Source organism: Papio anubis, chromosome 13, assembly GCF_008728515.1.
Source record: "Papio anubis isolate 15944 chromosome 13, Panubis1.0, whole genome shotgun sequence".
Taxonomy (NCBI): Eukaryota; Metazoa; Chordata; class Mammalia; order Primates; family Cercopithecidae; genus Papio; species Papio anubis.
The window spans coordinates 12,786,002-12,811,678 of NC_044988.1; the positions used below are offsets into that span (position 1 = coordinate 12,786,002).

Sequence of the window (25,677 nt, forward strand, 5' to 3'; positions counted from 1 at the left end):
TTATTCACTATCAAGAGAACAGCATGGGAACATCCCACCCCCATGATTCAATCGCCTCCCATCAGGTCCCTCTCAAGACACGTGAGAATTATAGGAGCTGCAATTCAAGATGATATTTGGTTGGGGACATAGCCAAATCATATCACCCTGACAAGATGCATGCTACCTGCAAATTAACAGTAAACAGAGTCACTGGGAATGCCGACTAAATAAGAAATGCCTTCTATTGATAAGTTAGAGGCAATATTTTCTTGAGATGACCAAACATTTGAAGGTATACTCAGGGATATTTAGTGTTGACCCCAGATGCAATATTTCATATGTCAATAGTAAGGAGACTGTGGCTCCACAATAGAGAAAAAGATTACATCATTACACACCAAAATAATAAAGGATTTCAGCAGAAGTGCAGGGCAGGCTTTTGTAGTGAGTGTGTGATTGTACATAATGGTTTTGTAACAGGGTGGTAGATATTAAAGCTGGAGGGGAGCCTCATATGATTCCCTGTCCTGTACTATTATAATATTTCTGGTCTTTATGCAATTTTCATTTACAGGCAATCCAGGAAGCAAGTGAGGAAAAGCTCAGTTGGGCGGTTGACTATACTCAAGTCTTTCCAGGACTTCTAAAGTTGACAACTACAACCGTAATTAGAAAAACCACTTCCTTCTCAACATTCTCACTCCCCACAGCATCTCCACCTCTTAAATCATCTCCCCCTTCCTTCCTTATACTGTCACTGAAGACTGAGATGACACTTCTGCTTCAATCCAGGATATTAATGTCTTACAAAAGACCTAAAGAGTTGAAATGGAGATCAGGTCACTGGCTCACTGGCTCATTCTCTCTCTCATTCTCTTTGTCCTCAAGCCACTAAAGTTCCCAGATGATCACAGAAAAGGCCAATGTCTTTCTGCTTTTGCTGATGCTTTGATAAATACAAAGGTCTTCCACTGCCATTAGCCTGTCCAAGTCTTGGCTTTCTCACAAAAAATGCAGGGTCTATGGTTATAATAATATAAATGACAATCTATTGCATAAAGAAGAATTTAATTTCTCCAGAATCCCTCTTTTCCTTTCTAGCAGGCTGTAAATACATCAGAATTAAAGCCTATTTTTTAAATAAATCGCTTTAGCAGTTGTAATCCCTTCTGTACAAAAGGGAAACACATTAGAAGTTTCCATGAGGTCGTGTTTTTAGATCTAAGCTAGTGGGTGTTGGGGGGTCCCATACCCCTCCCACTCCTGCCGTTTCCACCTCTTTACTTCAGTAAATATTCCTCCCCCCAAAAACTGCTAAAACCTACATACCAAATCAATCAATCAATGAAATAAGTATTTCATAAACCCTAAAACAATTTAAAGTGATGAATTCTTCAGAGGACAATAAAATTAAGAATTTGCAATAATTCACATAGTGTATTAAAGGACTGAAGGGCTTAAAAGAAGCACATGTATCAGCACATTTGTATTCATGATACATACCCATAAAGTAGAGATACATTGTAAATACAATTTTTTTCTATAGACTCAACTAATAAACCTGGAAACACTAATATGCCCTGTTTACATTTGTGACATTTTTCTGCAGCCCAGATTCAATATGAATTCAACGGGAATCATCCTATAATCTTTTCTTTAATAATGTATTACTAAAACATAAGTCTGAAAAATAACTACCTCTTAGGGAATTAGTTTAAAGAGTCAGATAGGAACACTTTTACACTGTTGGTGGGACTGTAAACTAGTTCAACCATTGTGGAAAACACTGTGGCAATTCCTCAAGGATCTAGAACTAGAAATACCATTTGACCCAGCCATCCCATTACTTGGGATATACCCAAAGGATTATAAGTCATGCTGCTATAAAGATACATGCACATGTATGTTCATTGCGGCACTATTCACAATAGCAAAGACTTGGAATCAACCCAAATGTCCATCAGTGACAGACTGGATTAAGAAAATGTGGCACATATGCACCATGGAATACTATGCAGCCATAAAAAAGGATGAGTTCGTGTCCTTTGTAGGGACATGGATGCAGCTGGAAACCATCATTCTCAGCAAACTACTGCAAGAACAGAAAACCAAATACCGCATGTTCTCACTCATAGGTGGGAATTGAACAATGAGATCACTTGGACTCAGGAAGGGGAACATCACACACTGGGTCCTATTGTGGGGAGGGGGGAGGTGGGAGGGATAGCATTAGGAGATATACCTAATGTAAATGTCGAGTTAATGGGTGCAGCACAGCAACATGGCACATGTATACATATATAACAAACCTGCACGTTGTGCACATGTACCCTAGGACTTAAAGTATAAAAATAAAGAGTCAGATACTAAACTAAGCACTGATTTAATTCTTATAATCACCTGAAGAGATGAGTAAAGAGGAATTAAGATTTAGAGTTTAACAATTTGCCCAAAATGATGGCCAGCAGGCGGGAGATCTGGGATTTAAACCCAAGCTTGTTTGATTCATACGTCTTCAGTATTACTTTCCTATATGTTCCTTAGGTTGAAGACTCAAGAGTTAACAACTTACAAACACAAAGGATGTGCATTATTCAAACAGGCTGTCTTCCGAAGTGCCACGTGACAATTCTGCTGATTTAGAGCTAAATGTATTCCCATAGTCATTTAGTATTCTTGCCCAAAATAAAGTAAGATAAAATCAAAGCATATGTTGGAATTTAAGCCAAGTTATTATCTGTCTTCTTCATAAATTCTGAAAAGCTTTTCCACCAAAATCAGATGTTAGGAATGAGATGGAAGAAAAACAAGAGAGGAAAAAATATAAAATTAGAAAGCACAGAGATGCAGGACAAAACGACAGGGAAAACAATGAAAGGTAAAAGATTAGTGAAGGGGGAAAAGAAGAAGAAAATCAACAGATTTTCAGATTTTGAAAGTCCTGTTGGAAACAGGCCATGAGCTATGTGAGGAGGTCAAAGCAAATTCCTCTCAAGGTTAACAGAAGACCAAAAAAGTGGTAACAATATTTCCTGACCTTGAAGTACAAAATCTAATTTTTTAAAGGATCTTTCACCTTTAGTGAAAATAGTAGCATGGAAAGTCCCTGAACAATATTGCATGCACTTTCTACATTACAGGCAAACATGAGCTCTCACATGAATCATGCCGGGGTTGTGGGAATGCCCGGGTAAAACCAGCAATTAAAAGGCAGAGTGCATCCACCTATAAGGCTAAAGGCAGAGATGCTGATTCTTTTGCTTCCTGTCTGGCCTACTCTAGCCAATTCTTAGAAGTCTGACACACATTTTCAATATGTTGTAAAGAATAAGCATCTTCTGCTCTCAGATAGACAGAAGCCAAATGTTGGCAGGGAAAGAAGTAAGAGACTTTAAAAAGTAGATCCTCACCTCACAAACACACGGGAAAAGCTTTCTATAGCATCGCCAAACAACAGAAAAGGAACACTTGGGCTAATTCTTTTCTCTAGGTTCATTTTCATTTTGTTACCTTACTCAATGACTCTTTCAACTGAATGTCTTTTCTGAAATTTCTGAGGACTTGGTTGGTACTGACAAATTTTGTTGCCTCTTCAGAGAGTGCTGAGATAGACTTTGAACTCCATTTGAAGCTGGGAGGAGAGTAGTTTAACAAAGGTTTTCTGTGAAAACTTATTTCTCTGATACTATTTTGTGTGGTTTATATTCCCATGCTATAAGAAAGAACTCGCAAAGTTCATTACTTGTTTTACAAAGAAAGAGTTAATCACTGAGTTTTTCAAAATGTCTTTTTGCTTTATTAGTGGCTTTCTGATACAAGAAATTTAAAATATTATTATTCATCTCTATGAAAATGTCACACCAGAATTTATTCAAGTATCTTTATTCTATATGTCTCTGAAAAAGAAAGAACTACTTCATCCCAAATTTTAATAAAATAATTACAAAAAAGCCGGGTGAGGTGGCTCACACCTATAATCCAAGCACTTTGGGAGGCCGAGACAGGTGGATCACCTAAGGTCAGGAGTTTGAGACTAGCCTGACCAACATGAAGAAACCCCGTCTCTACTAAAAATATAAAATTAGCCAGGCGTGGTGGCGCATGCCTGTAATCCCAGCTACTTGGGAGACTAAGGCAGGAGAATCTCTTGAACCCGGAAGGCAGAGGTTGTGGTGAGCTGAGATCACGCCATTGCACTCCAGCCTGGGCAACAAGAGCAAAACTCCATCTCAATAATAATAACAATAATAATAATAATAATAATTACAAAAAGACCAAAGGACCAAATTTTAAAAATATACAGAGTAAAAAATCTAGTGAAATAAATATTTAGAAATATGTTTACCACCTTAGAGCAGGAAAGATCTTCCTAAGCAAGACACAACTTAAATGGAAAAGCTGGACAGATTTGCTTTTATAAAAAGGCAAATCTCTTTGGTTACCAAAAGACACTATCAAAAAGTCAAAAGACTAGAAGAAAATACGAGCCACAAATATCACGAATAAATAAATATCTATGTATGTATATATAATTGGCAACGTATATCTATAACTCAACAATAAAAATAAACATTACTCTTATTCTTCATGACAAAGATGCTTAAATTAATCACTAATCAAAGTATCTTTTAAACTCAAATAGCCAAAAGACTGATAATATTCAGTATAGATCAGAGTAATAAATGAAAGGGTACCCTCACATACTGTTAGTGGGAAACTAAATTGGAAAGGCATTTATGCAAGGTAATCTATCCACATTTAAACATATATATCTTTCCTTCTAGCAATACATTTCCAAGTATTTATCTTTATACAGAAGATATTGTTTGAAAATTATTTGAAATAATTTTCTGAAAACTCGGTAGAAATGTAAATGTCCATTAAAAGAAGAAAAGTCAAATAAATCATAATTCATTACATATTAATAGAGAAATTACTAAGTGCCAGAAACATTCCCAAGTGGTTTATATATATAAGCTTAGTTTGTCTTCATAACAACCCTGTGGGTTAGGTATTAGTATTGTCCCATTACAGATGGAAATATCAAGGCAAGAGAGGATGAGATACTTGCTCAAAGTCACATAGCTCATAAGAGGCAGAGCCGGGTTTCAGATCCAAGTAGCCTGATATCAGACAACTGGGAAATACTATTAAATAGAATGTAGTAGATAGCTAGGTTCTGATAAAGAAAAATCCACAAGGCAAATTGTTACCCCCCAAAAAATGCAGAACAGATTGGTATTATAATTTCCTTATGGAATCAAAAATGAAGCCATATATTTGATTGTTTACATACTGTGTGCACCTTATACAGTTAAAGTTATTTCTAGGAGTGGAAATGGTCATGCAGAAGAAGGTGACGGGAACATCCATTTTTATGCTTATATATTTCTAAACTCCTTGAAATTTTGAAAAACAAGAATGCATTCAATTGTTAGCATTCTAATTTTTCGATGGTATTTTTCTTTAAAAAAAGAAGGAAGGAGGTGCATATGGAAAACAGTTTGTCCTTACAGATGTTCCTACAACTGTGTTTCTGGCTTTTGGTCACATTTTTTCCTCTTAAAAGTTGATCCAAATATCTGTTAAACTCAACCTCTTAAACTTCCCAGAATTGTTTTCAGCTCATATAAAAGACTTTAACCTTCAACCTCTTTAGCTTTGGCCCCACTATGTTTATGACTATTTTTAAATAGGCAGATTTTTGGTTGCTATTGAAAGACACTCAGAGATCATTTATAAGAGTGGAAAGTTGAACTGTGGGCTTTGAGTCTGGACTTAGGAAAACCCAGATCTGCATCCACAGGCAGAGTAGCTTTCCAGACTTTACTAGTTGGAAACCTCCAACACTTAAGTAGCATAAATGAATGTGGATAGGGCAGTTTACATACAAGAATCAGAGGCTGCAGAGGAAATCTGTGCAGGCTATTAACACTGAATGAGAAGAAAGCTTCCTCTTCTAGGTTCTTCTACAGAGATTTCTTAGGATCATTTAGAGATTTCACTCTCGAGTGACAAAGCCTGCATTAGTACTTAGGAATTAGATATCATATGTGGACTTCCATCAGGAAATGTAAATAACACAAAACCGATAGCGGAAACTATCCTCCAGCGGGGTGATGAATGCCAAGCTCCCTCCTCCCTGCTGGCTCCCGTATATTTTTTGCAACCCTGTACACCATCAATGCCACAGACAGGGCTCCCAATGTGGAGCACCCTTTGAAGACTTGGCAGCCCTGGCGCTCCTCAATGCTTCCATTTTCCCTTCACATGCACTCCTACATCTTCAATGAAGACACAGAGCCAGGAAGTAAAGCGAGAGCTAAACACAAGACTTGGTTACAACACAAGGAGAGCATTCAAAGGCATGGTTGCCTATTCCTTTGGCAATGGAGCTGTTCTGGAAAATTCTTTCAGCCCTACTTTGGTGAAAACTAAAATTAAAACAAACCAGAGGCAGCCTTAGAAGAAGAGGGATAATATTATGCATTTTCATATAGGGATATTGATACCGACACCAATTTAGATAGATTTGGTATACATTTTACACATTCATATTAAACATATGTATGAATAATCCCTACATAGGTGGCCAACACTAACAAAGGGGCATTATTTGTGGCTTCTGCAATTACGGTAGCTACATATCAACCAAAAAAGCAATAGGACAGTGTAAAGGCACAGAAATGAACAAGGAAAAACTGACTGGGAGAAATCCTGCCCCTTGACATCTTTATGAAAACAGGGCCAGGAGCCTATTGGACACTAGCAGCAAGAAGCTTAAACTCTATCAAGCAAGAATAAAATATAAATTCTAAGTTTACAGCAAGATATAATCCCCAATCGGGCACTTTTGCCGACATCAGAACTGAAAAAATAACATATTCCAAAACCATACATTCAAAGGTAGGGAGGTAGAAATTGAAGACGTTTACATGCAGAATAAAAAGTCAAAGTGAATCCTCCAAACTTAAACAAGGACGATTGTTTAAAACAGTGTGTGAAAACCTACATACTCTAAGACAAAACTTGGACAAATTGATCTCTTGTCTATGGCCGTGACTCACATGGAATAAACTAAAAAAAAAAAAAAAAAAAAAAAAAAAGAGGTGGGACTTTGTCTCTTTTAGAAACTTAGAAAAGTCTCAGGTTCTCTCTTTAGCCACTCACAGTTTAACCATCCTCCAAATACTAACTGTTTTCCAATTACCAAACTTAGGTAGATGGAGTTGAAAATCTTCTCTGATCATTCTGTCATTCATATGTATTGAGCACCAACTCTGGGCTAAGCACGCAGTAGATAAAGATGAACATCACAAATAAGAAAGCTGTTATCATGGAGCTCAAAGTCTGTGCTGCCTGTTCTGGAGTGGACCATCTAGCATTTGGTTTACGATGAATCCACAGAACAAGGAACAAAACCTGATGAAGCTTACAGACCTGCAGACCATCTTCAAAGACGACACCACAACTCACTGGCTGTATTTACAAATCCAAGTTTCACTCACTAGTTTGGAATTTAGAAATCGCCTCCCCATGGGAGAAACACCATAAATAATGTTTGCAGGTATAAGGGGTGGATCTCAGGTCAATCCATAAAGCTTGTGTTGCCCTGCATTCAGCCGTAGTGTGGTGACCTCAAGAGGTTTCTGGGGTTTGTTGCTCTGGGCCCTTCATATCAACAGCATTGAACTGTCGTTTATATTATCGAGGTTTCCATAACAGATTGAAACAGTCAAACACTCGAGATAAACCGTGCATTGCTAGGGATGGGCAAAAAGCTGTGAGTGCCTATGGGTGGACTGGCCACCTTCCTCCTGTTCCATCTGCCTCCAGCATAAGAGAATAAGGATGGGCTTAGACCCTCCCCAAAGATGCTTAGGGAGGGAGGAATAACATTCTGAATAGTTCATCTGCATAGCAGCCACAAGCCTCTTACATGGTGCCTAGTCCTGGCCAAGGCTACACACAGTTCATACTGTTCTTACTAAGAAACCACAACCAATATATTGCCTGGTTATTTTGGGAAGCATAATAATATTTTTACATAGTCTTCTCTTTTTTAAGACATATGTTTTTCAGTGGTAATCCCAGCTCTAATAGCATTTAAAATACACTGACTCACATTAATGTTTAAATACCACGTTTTACACGGTTTCATCTGTACTAAATGCACGAACCATAACTTAATTTCTAGATCCCCAAAGATTATCAACTCGACATATGACTTGCAAAACAGTAACCCTAGATCAGGCTCTTTTTGCTCACATCATGCCCCAGATAGACATGTAGCTTAAAATAGAACAGTAAGCTATTCAAAAAAAAAAAAAAGTATCGGAGACAAAATTTCTAAAAATGATTTTATTTGTGTGTAGGAATGAGGGAACAAAACATACAACATGTATAGTAGTTACTGCTGTAGGAAGCCATTTACTGGCTCTGTGGCAGGGTTAAGCACACTCTTTCTTATAATTCATTAAGGATGGCCTCAGGTTATACTCAGAAAACGTAGAAGCTTTAGTGGTAATCACCCCAAATTGTCTAAATGAAATACTGTTTCAGCCTTAGTGCTGGAGTCTCAATATGAAACATAATTTTCTTCTCTGAAAGAAAATGTCTACATTTTTTCTCCTCCATTGCCACATTATAAGGAATAGGTTGCCATTTACTGGTAATTCTGCCAGGTGTTTTCCTAAACCAAGGGTGGGAAGAAGCTCCTAAATTTTGCTCCATGGATTCCCATTCAGCTTTTGCTGAGATCCCAGAAGAACCTGGATATATCCTCTCTCCGAAAAGCTCATGGGATGAAATCTTTCAAACGAAACCCTTCAAGACCGGAAACTCTACTGTTAGGAGTTGGTAGCCTCCAGTGAAATCTACATTTAGAGACATCCAGTCCAAGTGCCTCTAAGGAAGGAAAGTACCTGATAAACACGAGAACCACCAAATGCCATGGTAGGGAGCGGCACACAAGAGCAGCCGCCTAGCCTGGGCCTGGGTGCAGCTGAGACATGGAGATTCCAAAAGGTGTGCAAAAATGTGGGTAAGTTTGGTTTTCGATGTCTCTCGCAACACCTTGTCACACTCTGAAGGGGGCCTGGCAGTCCATGTTTACCGTAGAGAACAGTGATTCTCTACACTGTTGTGTAGAGAACACAACAACCAGGGCAAGCAGGATCAGTATCCTCCAGAAACTGTTAGAAATGCCAGTTCTCAGGTGCACACTAGACCTGCTAAAGCAGAAACTCTGGGGATAGCCCAGGAATCTGTGTTTTCTCAAGTTCTACAGGAGTTTTTGGCACACAGTCAAGTTTGAGAACCACCCTACAGGATGAATTAAAATCACTGTGGGGTGGTCCCTCTCCCAAGCCTTATTTATAATTGGAGAATGAAAGATCTTTCCTCCCCTGAAGAAACATCAAGGATCAGCTGGCCAAGCAGGAACCAGGATGAGGTTTTTGGAGTTATTTTAAGCCCCAGTTTACCACTACTCCTCCCTGTTCATTTCTGGCTTAGAAATCTTCACAGGCACCAACAAAGGGAAAAGAGGAAACACCAGAAATAGATCTGCTCTACCCCAGATGTCAGTGTATGCTGGGCAACTTACTGCTACTGAAACATTCCCTTTCAAGTAAATAGCAATATTAGCAACACTACCCGTAATTCTAACAGACCATGCGGATAAAGAAAATCCACCTGACCTACTCTCCAACGCAAATAAAACACCACTAAACCTTCTTCACAGCATTCCCATTTAGACACTTTTAAATAGTGTCTATCTATAGGAGACCACACAAAATACAACACTAGCATATTATCCAATACATACGTTTAACCTTCAGAGCAAATGGTTTTACATCATTGAAACTTAAACCATTAAATCACTGCTCCAAGGCATTTTTTTTTTTATGTAACAAGAGATTTACACAAGTTTTCCCTGTAATATTAATTTTCAATCCTCTAAAAACAACAAGTTATCTATTTTGGGTCAATTAGTGACTAATTTTTAATCCAGCCCTGATAATTTTTCCGCTTAAATTAAAAAAAAATCTATGCATTCACGAAGCTTCCATGTACTGCCGATAGCTGCTCTTATTTTGCTTCATAACACTGTTGTTTAAATTTCAAAGAATGATGACCTGGAAAAGCAGGAGCAACACCAAAAGCATACCACTCAAGATTTGGAAATCAAATGTACAGCAGAATAGACCTTTCTGCACAAAACACACGTGTCCAGACTATCCTATCGCCACTGTGTCTCACCTGCCTTTCTGGAGCAAAAGAAACATCAAGTACTATTTCTTTGTCATATCTTTATTAGTCCCTTGATAATCAAGAACCCATTTCTGTCTTCTGGGACAACTGTTGCCTTGGAAAAGTGGGTAGTGCTGAGTAATCGACATTATTTTGTCCTGTCTTGATTTGTAGTATCAAAGTCTTGTTGCTATTTTTTTAGCCTTAAAACTTAATCATCATAAATCTAGCCGCTTCCTTCTTTAGTGGTAATTAGCATTAGTCATAAGCCAAAAATGATCCACATAAGAAGCTAAATAAACACAACCCTTCTTACCTTTCATGCCAAACTTGGAGTGTCTTGCCAACTTAAGCAGAAACAGCATTACCAAAAGGCAAAATCCCACCACAGACGCAATCACCACCACAGCATAGACCTAGAGAAAGGAAGGGAGGGTAGTTATAACCTTGCTAATTAGTTCCCTATAATCACATGGTGATGATGATCATGATGATGATAATGATACAGGCAGTTCATATTTATTGAATGCTTATCGCTTGTTCTTATAACAGCTTTATGTATACCAAATCACTTAATCTTCGACAACCCTAGAGTGAAGTATGTAAGATCTATTATTATGCCTACAGACATAAGTTAAAGCTTGTAAAAATGGCTATCCAATTGGCATTTTAAAAATATCACATCTCTCTCTCTCCATCCATCTAAAGAGGGAGGAGAGAGAGAAAGAGAGAGAGAGAAAATGAAATATGAACGGCAAAATACCAAGATTTTCAAAAAGGCAGGTGTGTGTGTGTGTGTGTGTGTGTGTGTGTGTGTGTGTGAGAGAGAGAGATGGAGTCTCACTTTGTTGCCCAGGTTGGAGTGCAGTAGCACAATCATGGCTCACTGCAGCCTTGACCTCCCGGACTCAAGCTATCTAATGAAGAAGTGCAAGCTTGCTACCCTGTTCTGCTGTCATGACTGTAGAAAGAAGGTGTCCTAGAACGAGGGACAGGACTCCAAATCCCCGTGCCAAGGACTGTCCAAAGCAGGGAAGAGACTGTACTGTGGTACTGCTGCGTGTACTGCTGCATGGTTGGGGGCCTTTCAGGCCAAGTCATCTAACCTCCCCCATCCTAATTTTCTTATTTATGAAATGGAGTTTGACTTGGTTTATTTAGGTATTCTCCATTTATCTGTAGAAGTCTGCAATTTAATAATAAAGTAAAGAAACTTATAGCTAAAATATGAAGATCTCTTTCCCATGAAAACATTAGTTAGAAATAAAGATTTTAAAAAACACCCAAAGTCATGAGGTCAGCTCGGGGCTGAATGAAATGGTTAAGTTTATCCATAATTAACTTTGTAAGAGTTGCTACCATTCTTACATCGAGAGAAGATGAATCCCAGGACTTATCCTAGGCAGGCGGTGATTCACCTGAGTTAGGAGTTCAAGACTAGTCTGACCAACATGGAGAAACCCCGTCTCTACTAAAAATACAAAATTTTCTGGGTGTGGTGGCGCATGCCTGTAATCCCAGCTACTCGGGAGGCTGAGGCAGGAGAATCACTTGAACCCGGGAGGTGGAGGTGGCCAGGGATGAGATCGCAAGCATTGCACTCCAGCCTACACAAGAGCTGCAAACCCGCCTCAAAAAAAAAAAAAAAAAAGAAAAAAAAAAAAAAAAGTCCTAATCAAACATTTGCAGAAGCGTTTTTGGGGGGATCTACTCACTGTTATAGTACCAGAGAAGAGAATGATCACATCTTTGCTCCACACCGGCCAAGTGCTTTGCATGTCCTCTTTTTGTGCTCTGTGACTTACTTAATGCTCTTCCCATCTGACATCCAAGATGGTGTCATATAGCTTAACTTACAGCCATGCAGCAGACTTCACATTTTGCCATGTTTTTATTTTGATATTAAATTGTAGACTTTCTACAGATAAATGGAGAATACCTAAATAAACCAAGTCAAACTCCATTTCATAACTAAGAAAATTAGGATGGGGGAGGTTAGATGACTTGGCCTGAAAGGCCCCCAACCATGCAGCAGTACACGCAGCAGTACCACAGTACAGTCTCTTCCCTGCTTTGGACAGTCCTTAACTGGGATTTAGGAGTCCTGGATCCCTGCGTTCACAGGACACCTTGCTTTTACCAGTCATGACAGCTAGAACAGATGCTTCACTTACCCAAGCTTGCACTTCTTCATTAGATAGCAACGCCTGCCCTGGCTTTTCTACCTATTTATAGAATGTGTGAGTCAACCTAGAAAATGGGAAGTGGGCTCTACTGCTGAAAAGCACTAAGGATCTGCAAACAAATACTTAAAGCTACTGAAGCCATTCTCAATTTAAATCCTTTCGTAAACAAGGATGCCTGTGACAATGAAAAGAATAACTTACTCAAAATCAGATTGTTTGAGAAATACAGAGTTTTGTGTGCCTTGCATGTGTTGAGGTGGTTTTTACACAGGAGATGAACATGGGTGAGTTTGTTTGGTCAGATGTTTGTTTGTTTGGTTGGTTGGTTGACTGCTTGATGGTTTGGTTTTCATCTGAGGATATTTCTTAGGATAGAACAAGGGAGATCTGCCCTCCCCTGCAAATCCAACAAAATGCCGCAAGAGCACTTGTTGGACCAGAAACACTTTTAACTTTTGTATCTGCTTCTTGGCTCTCAAACTCTTCTAATCTAATGATCCTTCCTGTGAACTTTTCATATATAAAATATCTGAACCACACATAATTGTAATATTTTCTTTAAATTCTACAAAACACAATATTGCGCCTCTCATACAGATTTTAGGAGCCTCCCACAAAGTCATAATAAACAAGCTTACTGATCTTGCCTTCCAGCAACTATACTATAGATGGAGATATGCCAATCAGGTGCCTAGATTTATCATCTGTATTAAAAACAAAAAAAAAACAAAAAAAAAACAGAAGGCTGGGAGCAGTGGCTCATGCCTGTAATCCCAGGTGGCTCACGCCTGTAATCCCGGCACTTTGGGAGGCCAAGGTGGGCAGATCACAGTTCAGGAGATTGAAACCATCCTGGCTAACATGGTGAAAACACGTCTCTACTAAAAAAAATACAAAAAAAATAGCCAGACATGCTAGCAGGCACCTGTAGTCCCAGCTACTCAGGAGGCTAAGGCAGGAGAATGGTGTGAACCTGGGAGGCAGAGCTTGCAGTGAGCCGAGATCGCGCCACTGCACTCCAGCCTGGGCAACACAGCGAGACTCCGTCTCCAAAAAAAAAAAAAAAAAAAACAACCTGGAAAACTAAAGTCGACATATAATTTTGTGTAATTGGGCTTAATACATGCTACTTGGATTTCTTACATACACAAACAACTTTCTTACACCAAGAAATATTAAGTGGATTGGTATGATAATTAAAAACTAAAATGATTGCATAAGGCAGGAAGCAGATACCATCCCCCAGTTGACTTACTATGGTATTTGTTCTTGCTATTTCAATGTAATGCATATAGTCATCTATGGAAGCATGCGTGTTTGTGTGTATATGTGTGTGCATGTGCATGTATGCATACCTCTGTAGTAGATACGCATAAAGTTGCAGTTGCACTGCATCTGTTTATGCACCTCCCATTTCCACTCTCGTGGCCTTGCTTCAAGTACATATCAAATGTCTTTACTGCTCTATCATACCCCTAATGGATCACCCCACTTTGCAATCCCTCTGTCCTATACTGTTCACTGCAAGTCTAGCCAGTCTACAAAATGTACTGGGTGCCCACTAGGTTTCAGCTAGTATTCTGAGGGTGTAAGGAGACAGCTGTGAAAAACACTGACCAGGTTGCCCCTACTAAGAGTCTTACTAAAGAATCTAGAGAATGGAAAAATACATTAAACAAACAAATAAATGGGGTCATTCCAGGCAATGATAACTGCTCAGAAGAAAATGGAAGGGGGCAATGTCTGCCTGCTGGCCACCTAGCTGAAGCCACACGATGGCCATCAGAAAGCAAATGCCTGGGACGGGGAGTCACAAATAGGAAGAGCAGGACTGGAGCACTGGAGAGAGCATGAAAAAGACAAGTGGCGAGCAGTGAGAAGAGTGTGGGAGATGCATCGGAGCATGAGAGCAGCCACAGACAGTACGTAAATGAACACGAGGGACTGTGTTCCAGTAATACTCTGTTCACGGACAATAAAATCTGAACTTCACAAAACTTTCATGTATTATGAAATATCATTCTTTTTTGTTGTTTTAAACCACGTAGAAGGTAGAAACCATTCTTAGCCTGCAAACCATACAAAAACAGGTGGTGAGCTGGACTTGGCCCATGGGTCATCGTTTGTCAGCCCCTGGGTTAGCCTGTGACCGTGGCAGTGGAGGTGAAGAGATATGGAAAGACTTGGAATTTATAAGGAGGCAGAGCTCACCGGAAGTGCTGTGTGCATATGACAGTGAGGAAAAGAAACAACTGGAGAAAGCTGTTGGGTTTGGACCAGAGCAACTGACCATAGACCCCTGGGATCATGCAACTTCCCTCTTCAATGGCTCTTCACTGCTCCATAAATCTACACACCTGAGACTCTGTGTCAAGACCTACAACCTGGCCACAATCTATATCTCCAACCCTGCTGTCCTGCACACGCCTTATCCTCCAATCAAGCACCTTCACAATGTTTATCCACCTACAAGCTCCTGTTCACATGCCCTCAATGCCCTTCCCTTCCATTCCTGTATGTCAAAATCCCAACCCTCCTGCACAGGCCATGCAAAAAGTCACTTGCCCCACAAAGGCTCCTCTGAGTGTCCCAGCTCAGGAACAAAGGAACAAAACATTTGCTTCTCCACTTCTATCTCTTGTACTGCATTGCTCTGCTTCTGTTTGTATTTGAGGTGCTAATATTCACCTCTAGGGTCTCTGATGAATTCTAAATGGCTAATCTTAATTTTGTTCATATTATTATATCCCCGCCACTGCCAGTCCCTTTCAGAAGCTACTGGATTCCTTACATCTAGTGAGCAGTCAAAATTATATTAATAATTTAAGGAGACGGGTATGAAGGTATAGTCCATGAATGATAAAGCGGGGTTCTTGCTCTTCTAGTGATACCCTTCTAAAGCACACATAATTGAAATAGGAACCACTAACAACTAAAAGTGGTGCACAAAAGCAGCAAATAAGTCAAAGGCCGTATAACACCTTTATCACTTTTTTTAAGCCTTTTTATTAATTCCTCCAACCTTTAACACCCTATTTACATCTGAACAATCAAAATGTCTTATTGAAGCAGCTACATTCCTCTAACATGGAGGCATCCAAAACGCTCAGAACCAATTCAGACACCTATTTATTCCACTCACCGAGAGATGTTCCCGACCGGTTTTATCAGTGACGTCTGTGGAAGGGATTTCATTACTTCTGTTTGTGGTGTCCCCGATGTCATTCGCTGCAGTTCCATAATCTTAAGAGGGAAAAGGGGGAAAGAGAAAGAACATGAAGTTATCATTAAGCTGCCAACAAACACAAGGCCACAGTAAGAGCCAGAACGAAGCAAGACAAATCACAAAGATTCCAAACCCCCGACAGCCTGGCTGTGGAGGGACGTGACCAGGCTGCTGAGTTCAATCCATGGCAGTGCTGAGACTGCACAATGCCCACATTTTATGCAGTCCAGACCTTTACATCATTGTCTTGTTGGTCAGCCCTAAACCTGGTTCAGGGATTTTTCTTTGCACATAAGCATATAGCCTTTTATGGATGGCATATTTAAAACAAGTACGATCATCTATGTGTCATAGATTTATAGACCTGGAAAGGTCTTTGGAGACAGAGCATAACTGCCAGTTTTACCACTGAAGAATGTCAGTGGAGGAAAGTTACATGACTAGGTGAAGGCAAGAAGATGGCAGAGCTCACATGTGACCCCAGACTTGAAATGAGCAACAGTGATTTCCAGGGCAGGTGCAACTTATTTGCACAAAGGGCAGAGACGTAAGAGGAGATGTGGAACAAGCATCAGTATGAAACTTGGGTCCACACGTAAACTTTTTTGAACAGTTCTGAATTGCCAATATTTCAGTTTCAGAATGATTAAAAGGTAGACCCGCACAATACTTAGAATTGTGAACTCTCTGTTCTCATTTCACCAAGTCGCAAATGCAGTTGCTGCCTTCTGGATCGATTTTAGTCTACATGGGTCAGGACAGAAATAATGGCTGTTTTTCAGGGGTTGTCAAAGTTTTTATTAGCAATACCACATACAAAAGGTCTCAGGAAACTCTTGGCAAACTCATTGCAAACAATGAGGTTTATAATGTTTGTATTTTAATTCTAAATAGGTACACTGCCTTCAATTTCCATCCTGAAGAGGCCACCTGTTAATGCAGCCCAGCTAAACTTCTCCAGGTAGAATCATCATGCTGGCCTCGGGGCAACCAATTTAAATTGTATTTTTATTAGCAAAGTGTTCTTTGTGAATAAAAAATAACAGAAAAAAAATCCATTTTCTATGTGTTTGCTGTTTCATTCTTAACGCCAAAACCACATTCTCACCATTTTCCTTTTGAATATCTTAAAGTTTACTAATTTTGAACACTAATGGATATCCTTTATTTGGTTAGTTTTCCCTCTTCATGTTATAACCAACTACATCTACAAAATTTAAATCATTCAAATGTCTATAGTTTAATATCATGACATTTTGGCCCAAAGATCCAAAGTGGGATCTGAGGCTAACAGGAAGATGACATTTTTAAAGTCTCAAATTAACTAGGAAAGGGTCAAAAATGTAATTTTAAGATGTAAAACCACAATACAAAGGTATTTCTCTGTGAAACAATTTGAGAGATTCTTCCTTTAAACTGTATCAAGACAAATACAAACAAAACAACACACAAATCATAAGCAAAAAATCAACCAAACCACAGCTTGGAAGAAATATGTCTTAACATGCACAAGCAGGTAAAGACAATATTATTCTCCAAGTTAAAATTAGCTCAGGTTAAATACACACGCATATAATAAACATACAGACAGGCTCATTTTATAGAAAAAATAAAATATCAATCTATATATAAATATAAAATTAAAGAACAGAGTATTTTACAGAAAAATATATAAATATAATGTTTTAATCAATCTTTTAATCATTCCTAAATTTCAAGCCAAATCTTGAAATGTAGCCTTCCACTTCCCCAAACAGTGGCTTCCTGGCTTGGAAATCTGTTAAATATGGGTTTTCACACCAAGGAAAACATCCTTGGCATTTGATCAAAACAGCAAAGGAGAGATGCGATATTCCATCAAAAGCTAATATAGGCCCAGTGTAGTGGCTCACGCTGGCAATCTCAGCACTTTGGGAGGCTCGGGTGGGTGAATAATCTGAGGTCAGGAGTTCGAGACCAGCCTGGCCAACATGGTAAAACCCAGTCTTAACTAAAAATATAAGAATTAGCCGAGTGTGGTGGCATGTGCTTGTAATCCCAGCTACTCAGGAGGCTGAGGCAGGAGAATCACTTGAACTCGGGAGGTAGAGGTTGCAGTGAGCAGAGATTGTGCCACTGGACTCCAGCCTGGGCAATAAAGTGAGACTCCATCTCAAAAAAAAAAAAAAAAAAAAAAGGTAGTATAGGGGACTTTGGTTTCTTTCCTTCCACATTCCTGAGAGAATCCCATTTTTTTTTCAAGGGGTTAGGCCTATTCACCTTTGGGGAAGCTGACTTAATGTCTGGAGGTGAATTTAGTCACTGAAGGGATAATCCATCCCTCTTACCAGTAATAAGGGCAAGAATGGACTATAATCCAATCAGGTCTTGAATTGGATACAAAGAGGGCTTGACTCTTGTCTCTTGGGAAGTTCTCTTTCCTCAAGGACGCCTTCAGGAGCGCTTCCCTGTCTCCCGTCCATGTGAAAGGCAGCAGCTCCCCCGCGACACTCTCTTGTAACCGTAAGGGGACCAGCCTTCAGTGAAGCTGGCATGGTGGGCAAAAGAGTGTAGCATGAAGGGAACTTGGGTCCCTGACAACGTGGTGGAGTTGCTGCTTTAACCAACCCTAAATCAAGCCCTACCTTTGAGGTTCCTGTCTATGAGTCAAACACCTTCATTATACAAGAAACATCATTTTGAATTGGCTTTACTGTCATAGCCAGAAACTGATATACCTCCCTTTTCTTGGTAGCCATGGCTTTTAAACAGGTAATTAGTTCCCAATTAAGGAAATGTGATGTCTGTTACAGCCAACGGAATGGATTTACTACTTCCAAGAACAGGGTATGAGAGAGAAAGTGCTATTTACAGGCACTGTAAATGTCAAGGGAAAACGGCCATCAATATTGAATGATTTTTGAAATACTATTTTGGCCTATGTCATGCTTAAAGTGTGTATTTAACTGAGCTTAGAAGAGTCTTCTTTCAGTTGATTTATTTCATTACAGACAAACATTGTGAAAAAGAAATACAAAGTAGAAAACATGATAGCTACCTTCATAAATTACATCAGGATAATTTGGGTTTGCACCTAAAAGGCAAAACAGAGCAAAGATCTGTAAGTATGCATTTTGGAGTCAAAAAATTACTAACCTATGCCAACTAAAATAAGCTAAACATACATTGAGGTTTCGCAATTTAATAGACTGCTTTTACAGGACAGGTAAACAAAACTTGAAGTTCTTGAGTTGTCCCACGTTAACTCCGTTCCCCTCCCCAGTTCTCCCACTTTCATCCCTCCAAAAACAAAAAGAAATCACAAAAAAATCACAAATTGCTTTGAAAAAAGTTCAGCAATCAATGAATTATTACCATTTTTCTTTTTTTGGTACTGTTCCTATTATACGATCGGCCATTTTCATTGCAGTTTTGGTATTTTTATTCCAGAGACAGGTAATTTTCATACCACTTTTGTTATTCTCTGATGGTTTGAGGGTTACTGTCAAGTGCGTAGCAGGGCCATTTGCGTTCAGGAGCATATTATTAACCACCCTGCATAATGTTATCTAAAGCACAATTTTATTCTCCACCTTATCTTCAGGGGAGTTTCTAAGGCTGAAGAAACCTTTTTTATGCCCTAACACAACAAAGAAAAATAAAATGTACTTCCTCTATTGAAATCATTGATGTATAAGAAGCTATAAAAAATGGTATGTCAGAGAGAAATGTAAAAGTTATCAATTTAATTTTGGGGGATGGCTCTAAAGTCACCAAGATGATCAGAATATTCTGCTTTAAGGTATTCCTATGAGACATGCCAAAATATTTTTTTTTAACTCAGCATCAACAAGAACTGGTAACAAAAACATTTGCTGCTTATTCTCCAATCAGAGCTAACTGGGTCTCTACATGAAAGTCTACTTGGAAATAAAATTAAATTTTGTTTTAACATTTAAGTGATTGCAAAATGAATTTCCAAAGCTATTTCCTATGCTTTTAGTCCTCACTTGCCATGTGAAACAGTAAAACTTGTAAACCATAAAGCTTACTCAGTTTTCATTTCACTTCTGAACCCTTAGCAGGAAAATGCCATTAAAGTAACGTGAAATGAGCCAATTTTCTGTTCATGCATTCCCCAGCGAATAATCAAGGTTAGTCTAAATGAAGAACCAAATAAAAGTGGCCCCAGTGTTCAAATTAGAATGTTAACGCATTTCAACTAGAAAAATATCTATTTTAGCAGGGAAAAAAAATGAAATGAAGTGAATGGCTGTGTACTTCCATCCAGGGACGCTGCATACTGCTATATGGTGTACGCTTTGCGCAACTCTAGGGAGCGCCTTTCATATTATAGTCCGTGTGAATAGCACCACTTGAAATTGTGCAGGGCACACCCTGTGCACCTGTGCAGTCACATGTGATGGGAAATTGTGCAGTGCACATCCTGTGCAGCCACATGTGATGGCACTGTATCAATGTATGCAAAGTCATTGATTCCAGTAAATTTCAATCATATATCGAAGAGTTGTATTATCCTAAACACCATTTCAAACTCATTTTGAGTTACCATATGTGAATATATCTCGTCAGGGTTGCTTATAGCTGTTATAACACTCTGAGAAGAGTCTTGAAAGCTGTCCTGCAGTTTGAGGGCTAACTCAATGAATGAAGTGGCAGAAAGAAGTCCCAGTGGCTGCCCTCCTGATGTCACTTGCAGGGGACTCAGGTGTCCTCTGAAGTCCTCTCCCTTTACAAAAGCCCTAGACCAAATGATGTCCCCCTCACCATGGGAATTTACTACCCCTGCTGCAGGAAAGATTTTACAAGCCCAAGAGAGCAAGTCAGTCTTCAAACTGCTCAGTAATCCATTATTTTAGAAGATTTCATTCATCCCTCTTCCCAATGTGCCTTTCAACACAATCTGAGATTTTCAACTTCAAATCCAGCCTTCCACATCATCATCACTATATATTTGTCTTGCAGGAAGGTGAAACCTACTCTATTTCACAATTCACATTCTCTGATTCGGTTTAGAATTTTTAAATATTTGGATATAAGTATGTGGGTCTTCATTTGCAGTAGGGGGGCCAACCATCCCAGACTGCCAGGAATTAAGAGGATTCCTTACAAGTTTTAAAATGGAGACTCTCCCAGCCAAATTCTTTCCATCTGCCCAGGACTGAGGGCTTTTTCTGGTTGTGGGGCTTTCACTGCTTATCCTGGGAGGAGTTGGCCACTGATTCGTTTTCAGGCCCCTATGGACCCCCACACATGTGAGAGAAGGGCCTGTGGTCACCATCGCTTTTTCACCTACAGCTCCATGAGAAAGTGGAAAGCCTGACGATTCAGAGGCAGATTTATCTCAGCCACACATTTAAACGGCCTCAGAGACTATGAATGACATACAGGTTTAATCTGCCACGTTGCAGAACAGGAACCTCCAAACACAATATCCACACAAAGCCCCTAGGAAGATCCAAGAACATCACATCTATTCACTGTAACAAAAGTTAGGTATGGAAAAATGGAATTTGGGGTCCAATCATAAATAAAGACATTAGCCCATAATCTAAAAAATAGGCCAGGGCAGGGTGCAGTGACTCACACCTGTAATCCCAACATTTTGGGAGGCCGAGGTAGGCAGATCACCTTAGCTCAGGAGTTCAAGACCAGCCCGGGCAACGTGGGAAAACCTCATCTCTACTAAAAACACAAAAATTAGCGAAGCATGGTGGCGCATGCCTGCAGTCCCAGCTATTCTGGAGGCTGAGGCATGAGAATCGCTTGAACCCAGGAGGCGGTGGTTGCAGTGAGCTGAGATCACACCACTGCACTCCAGCCTGGGCAACAAAGTGAGACTCTGACTCAAAAATAAATAAGTAATTTAGTTATTTTATTTAATTTAATAAAAAATAGGTCAGTGTCCATCCAGACTTATGACTCATATCAGTGCATGCCTTTCCTGCTAAGTTCACCAGCAAAACTGTTAGGCCATATCTAAACTTTGTGAAAAGCACTATTTTTTCCTAACTTCATCCTCCCAGATGTATGACAAGTACTGTCACTTTACTTTGATCCGTAATAGCCAAATTTAGTGTAAGATTATGAAACTCGCAAAAAGACAATGTGAGACGAACTATAACAGGGTTGCTTTTATTTCTCCCAAGCATACTGCACTACGTCTGACAAAAGTCTACTCACCACAACAAATGAACACCTTTCACTATCCAAAGGTTTAGTTAGACTGGCACATGAGAGGATGCACAGACCTAATGTTTATGAAAAGCGAGGGTCACATTACTCCAGCTGACCCCAGCTCATCAAGTATTTTGCTTCCAGCAACTTCCTAGTTTAGCAAAACCTCCCATGATATTTACACTCCAACAGTAAGGTAATTATTACCATCATTTTAAATGCTGACAGAAAAAATATATCACTTTCTTTTTCGACTTCTAGCAATGGTCAGATGTTGAAAATGTCTTGCCTTTTTATAGTCTAATTTCTAAAGGGTTCCTTCATTACATACTGTTGCACACTGTTATATGCTAAAGTTAGGAAGCCCTGTTGGAGAGATTCAGGACTAAAAGGTCACTGAGGAAAGACAAACACCAGCTATGAGAAAAAAAATCCAAGGAAAAGAGAATTAATGAAAGACAAAGAAGCTGTATCTGACTTGAGCCGTGGCCTGACAGTGGGGTTGTGAAAGGGTTATGATTCCTTGAGTGCTGTCCTAGTAGTGCTCATCAAATCGGAAATCTCAGATTTAGGTAGCAAGAGGTAGCATCAAGCCTTAAAGCTTCAGGTTGGGAGATGGTGGAATAACATATTGAAATCCAGGAACTCTATTCAACCCACTGGAGTTCCAAATAAGCTGCAGAATGTCTGATCCCCACAGCTCACTGGGGTGTAAAAGGTGCAACTCCTCCCCCGCTGAAAGAGGTTGAAGGCCAAGTACCAATGTCTGCACATCTGATGGTCAAATCCTGTTTTCTGAAGAATGCGTCGAGCATCCTAAGGTGCCATATTCACCTTTACTTTGTTCTTGACCTAAGGAATGCTGTCAAGAATTACCGGAAGGGAGTAGCCAGTCCATGGTGCAGCCTAAAGTGCCCCAAGTGGGACCACTGAAGGTGGAAAGAGATGGATGGAAGGAAGGCTGAAAAACTGCCTATTGGATACCATGCTCACTCCCTGGGTAACAGGTTCAGTCACATCCCCATCCTCAGCATCACATAACAGACCCACGTAACAAACCTGCACATGCACCCCCTGATTCTAAAATACAAGTTGAAAAAAACAATAAAAGAACGATAGCGACTGTATCACAGCCACAGCCGCGCTCCTGACAAAGCTTCCCAGGGAGCCAGTGAGGTCTGCGCCTCCAAGAGGCACATGAGCCCTGAGGGCATTTGGGCTTCCACACATCAAAGATGGAATCACTTTGTTCTTTCCCCAACAGCATCAAACCCAAGCACTGCACCATCCTCCTAATTCCATGCAAAATAACCTAAAATAGGGCCTTTTTATTTCCGTCTTCTAAACTCACTTATAGTCATGAATAATCTTATGACTTTATGTAAATCTTGATGAGAGAGAAAACATCTTTATGACATTTCAACTGTTAAGACTCTACAGTTAAAGGAAAAACACGTTTGTAGGATAAAAAAAATAAATTGTGGGAAGAGAGGTAGCCTGACAGTAGGGTTCATTTTCCACTCCGCTAACAAGATAAAAAATAATGGGCAGGCCAGGAAGACACATCTGTTTCCTTCCTTTAAACTTGTAGTCTCCCTCTCATGCTCTACCAAAAAGAGAGAGAGAGAGAAAAGAAAAGACTTTTCTATCCATTCTATTTGCAGACTCTATTTAATGTGATCATGTGATCCTGAAAAAAAATATTTCAAAGCATTCCATATGATAAGGCAATTACAAAAGATTTGTTCTATTCAGGTAAACTGTCCTTGCTTTGCCGACAGTGTTTTCTCACTCATAGGGAGATCAGCCTTTTGATTTTCAGGTTCTTCTCCTCTTCTCTTTCAGAAAGGTAGGCTGAACTCAGCACCTGAAATCGGCATTGCAATATGTGGGTTTCCTTTCTGGCTGAACCACTCATTTGCTATACAGCACTGGGAGTCTCCACTTTTTCTGTAACAATGGAGTCTTCTATAAGACAGGAGAGGATAATAGCATTGGCTCTGGCAATTCCTCAGGAGCTTTGGGAAGCGTAATTAACTAACATTAGTACTCCTGAGGCATAAGGAGCTATTTAAGTATAAATCTTAATTATTATCATTCTGAATCTATGGCCAAATCGTTCTCTTCTCAGTTATTTAAGGCAGAAAAGCAGACATAACTTTCTCTCCTTCACCTCCAGGACAAGAAACACGTCCTGACAAAAGACCGAAGGAACAAACAGTAAAAAGCCAGGAGAGCTTTATTTAATGCATAACATTTGGAGAAATTTCCTCTCCCCTCGTTCTTTAGACTGAGTACACCAAATCTAAATCCACCAGTGTGGGGCATTCTAAGTGCCGCAGAGAGCTCTAGTTCATCCAGACGTCATGAATCTTTCGATAAAACAGCGTGGAAGGAGAAGCTGTGGGAAAAGCTCTTCCAATATTTATAGTTTGTTCCTGACGCGCATCTCGCATAGGAGACAGGAGCTCCCGAATTAGGAAGCGCAAGTCACTGACTCCCACTGCTTGTGTGAATGGGCATTCTTGAGCTGTGACATTCTTCCTGAATGAGTGGGCCACAGAGACACTCTTTATGCGCTGCCTAAAGAATGGTAAGCTTTAACACGAGGGTATTTTATCATCTGGTGCTCTGGTTAGGTTTGTTCCAAGCCAAAGGGTTAAATCACTTGGGTAATGATTCTGAACAGAATCTACTTTGCATCAACATGATGTTCACATTTATGGGACTAACTGGCCTTCAAAATTCTTGCTACTTGGACTATCTGATCAGAAATGCTAACAAAGGCTCCAGGTTTCTTCCTCACAACAAATCATAAGTGATCTCTCTGCCATGAATTTCTGCCTCAAATTCTACTTAAAAAGAACCCTTCATCACTTCTAATCTCCACTTACTCTCCATGTACACTGTCTGGTTCATGAAGGGATTTTTATATGTAGGATTGAATTTCAATGACTGACATATAGTGGATCAATTTCATCTTAGACAAGTCTTTCTTTTTGGCTGGTAAGCTAAATAGGATATATGAGAACTTTTGAAGAATCCTCAGATAACCCCACCCTGTGTGTGTCTACGTGCCTGCAACTACTGTCTCTACTTTTTAATTCATTCTCCCTAGCCTTTTTTTTTTTTTTTTTGAAACAGAGTCTGGCTCTGTTGCCCAGGCTGGAGTGCAACGGCGCGATCTCAGCTCACTGCAAGCTCCGCCTCCCGGGTTCATGCCATTCTCCTGCCTCAGTCTCCCGAGTAGCTAGGACTACAGTTGCCTGCCACTACGCCCGGCTAATTTTTTTGTATTTTTAGTAGAGACAGGGTTTCACCATGTTAGCCAGGATGGTCTCAATCTCCTGACCTCATGATCTGCCCGTCTTGGCCTCCCAAAGTGCTGGGATTACCACGCCCAGCCTCTCCCTAGCCTTCTTAAGCCACATATTGAATTCATCCGACTTTATGCCAAAACCAATTAGAGGGCATCTCTGTGCACCATTTATTCTATATTTGTATTGTTATTACTATTTGATATCCTCAGGGAAAGTCAGTGAGGTCATCCTGACGGATGCCTGACCAGTTCTTCCAGTGGCCCCTCTGGCTTCTGTAGGGCATCCTCACTATGCAAAATATGATTCATGGACCAGCAGTACTGGCATCATCGGGGGGCTTGTTAGAAATACATTATTTAGGCCCATTTTCAAATCCATTGAATCATAATCTTCATGTTAACAGGGTCCCCAGGAGTCTGGTATGTGCATTAAATTTCGAGAAGCCCTGATTTACAACTCACTGAGAAGTTTTACCAGAGTCAAAAGGTCTCAGTGAGCATGAAGGATGATAATTTTTATTTTTATTTCTTTG

The 25,677-nt window shown here is 39.8% G+C and overlaps 1 protein-coding gene across 12 annotated transcripts in view; it reads right to left on the reverse strand.

Annotated features, from left to right (window-relative positions):
• Window positions 1-25,677, reverse strand: part of NTRK2 (neurotrophic receptor tyrosine kinase 2) — a 366,819-nt gene that overhangs the window by 274,088 nt on the left and 67,054 nt on the right. For all 12 annotated transcript variants that reach the window (XM_017949950.3, XM_003911869.4, XM_003911870.4 and 9 more), the window contains 3 exons: window positions 18,686-18,721; window positions 15,565-15,665; window positions 10,553-10,652 (listed from right to left, as the gene is read on the reverse strand). In XM_017949950.3, the coding sequence (XP_017805439.1) occupies window positions 10,553-10,652; window positions 15,565-15,665; window positions 18,686-18,721 (237 nt within the window). The remainder of the gene's footprint in view (window positions 1-10,552; window positions 10,653-15,564; window positions 15,666-18,685; window positions 18,722-25,677) is intronic.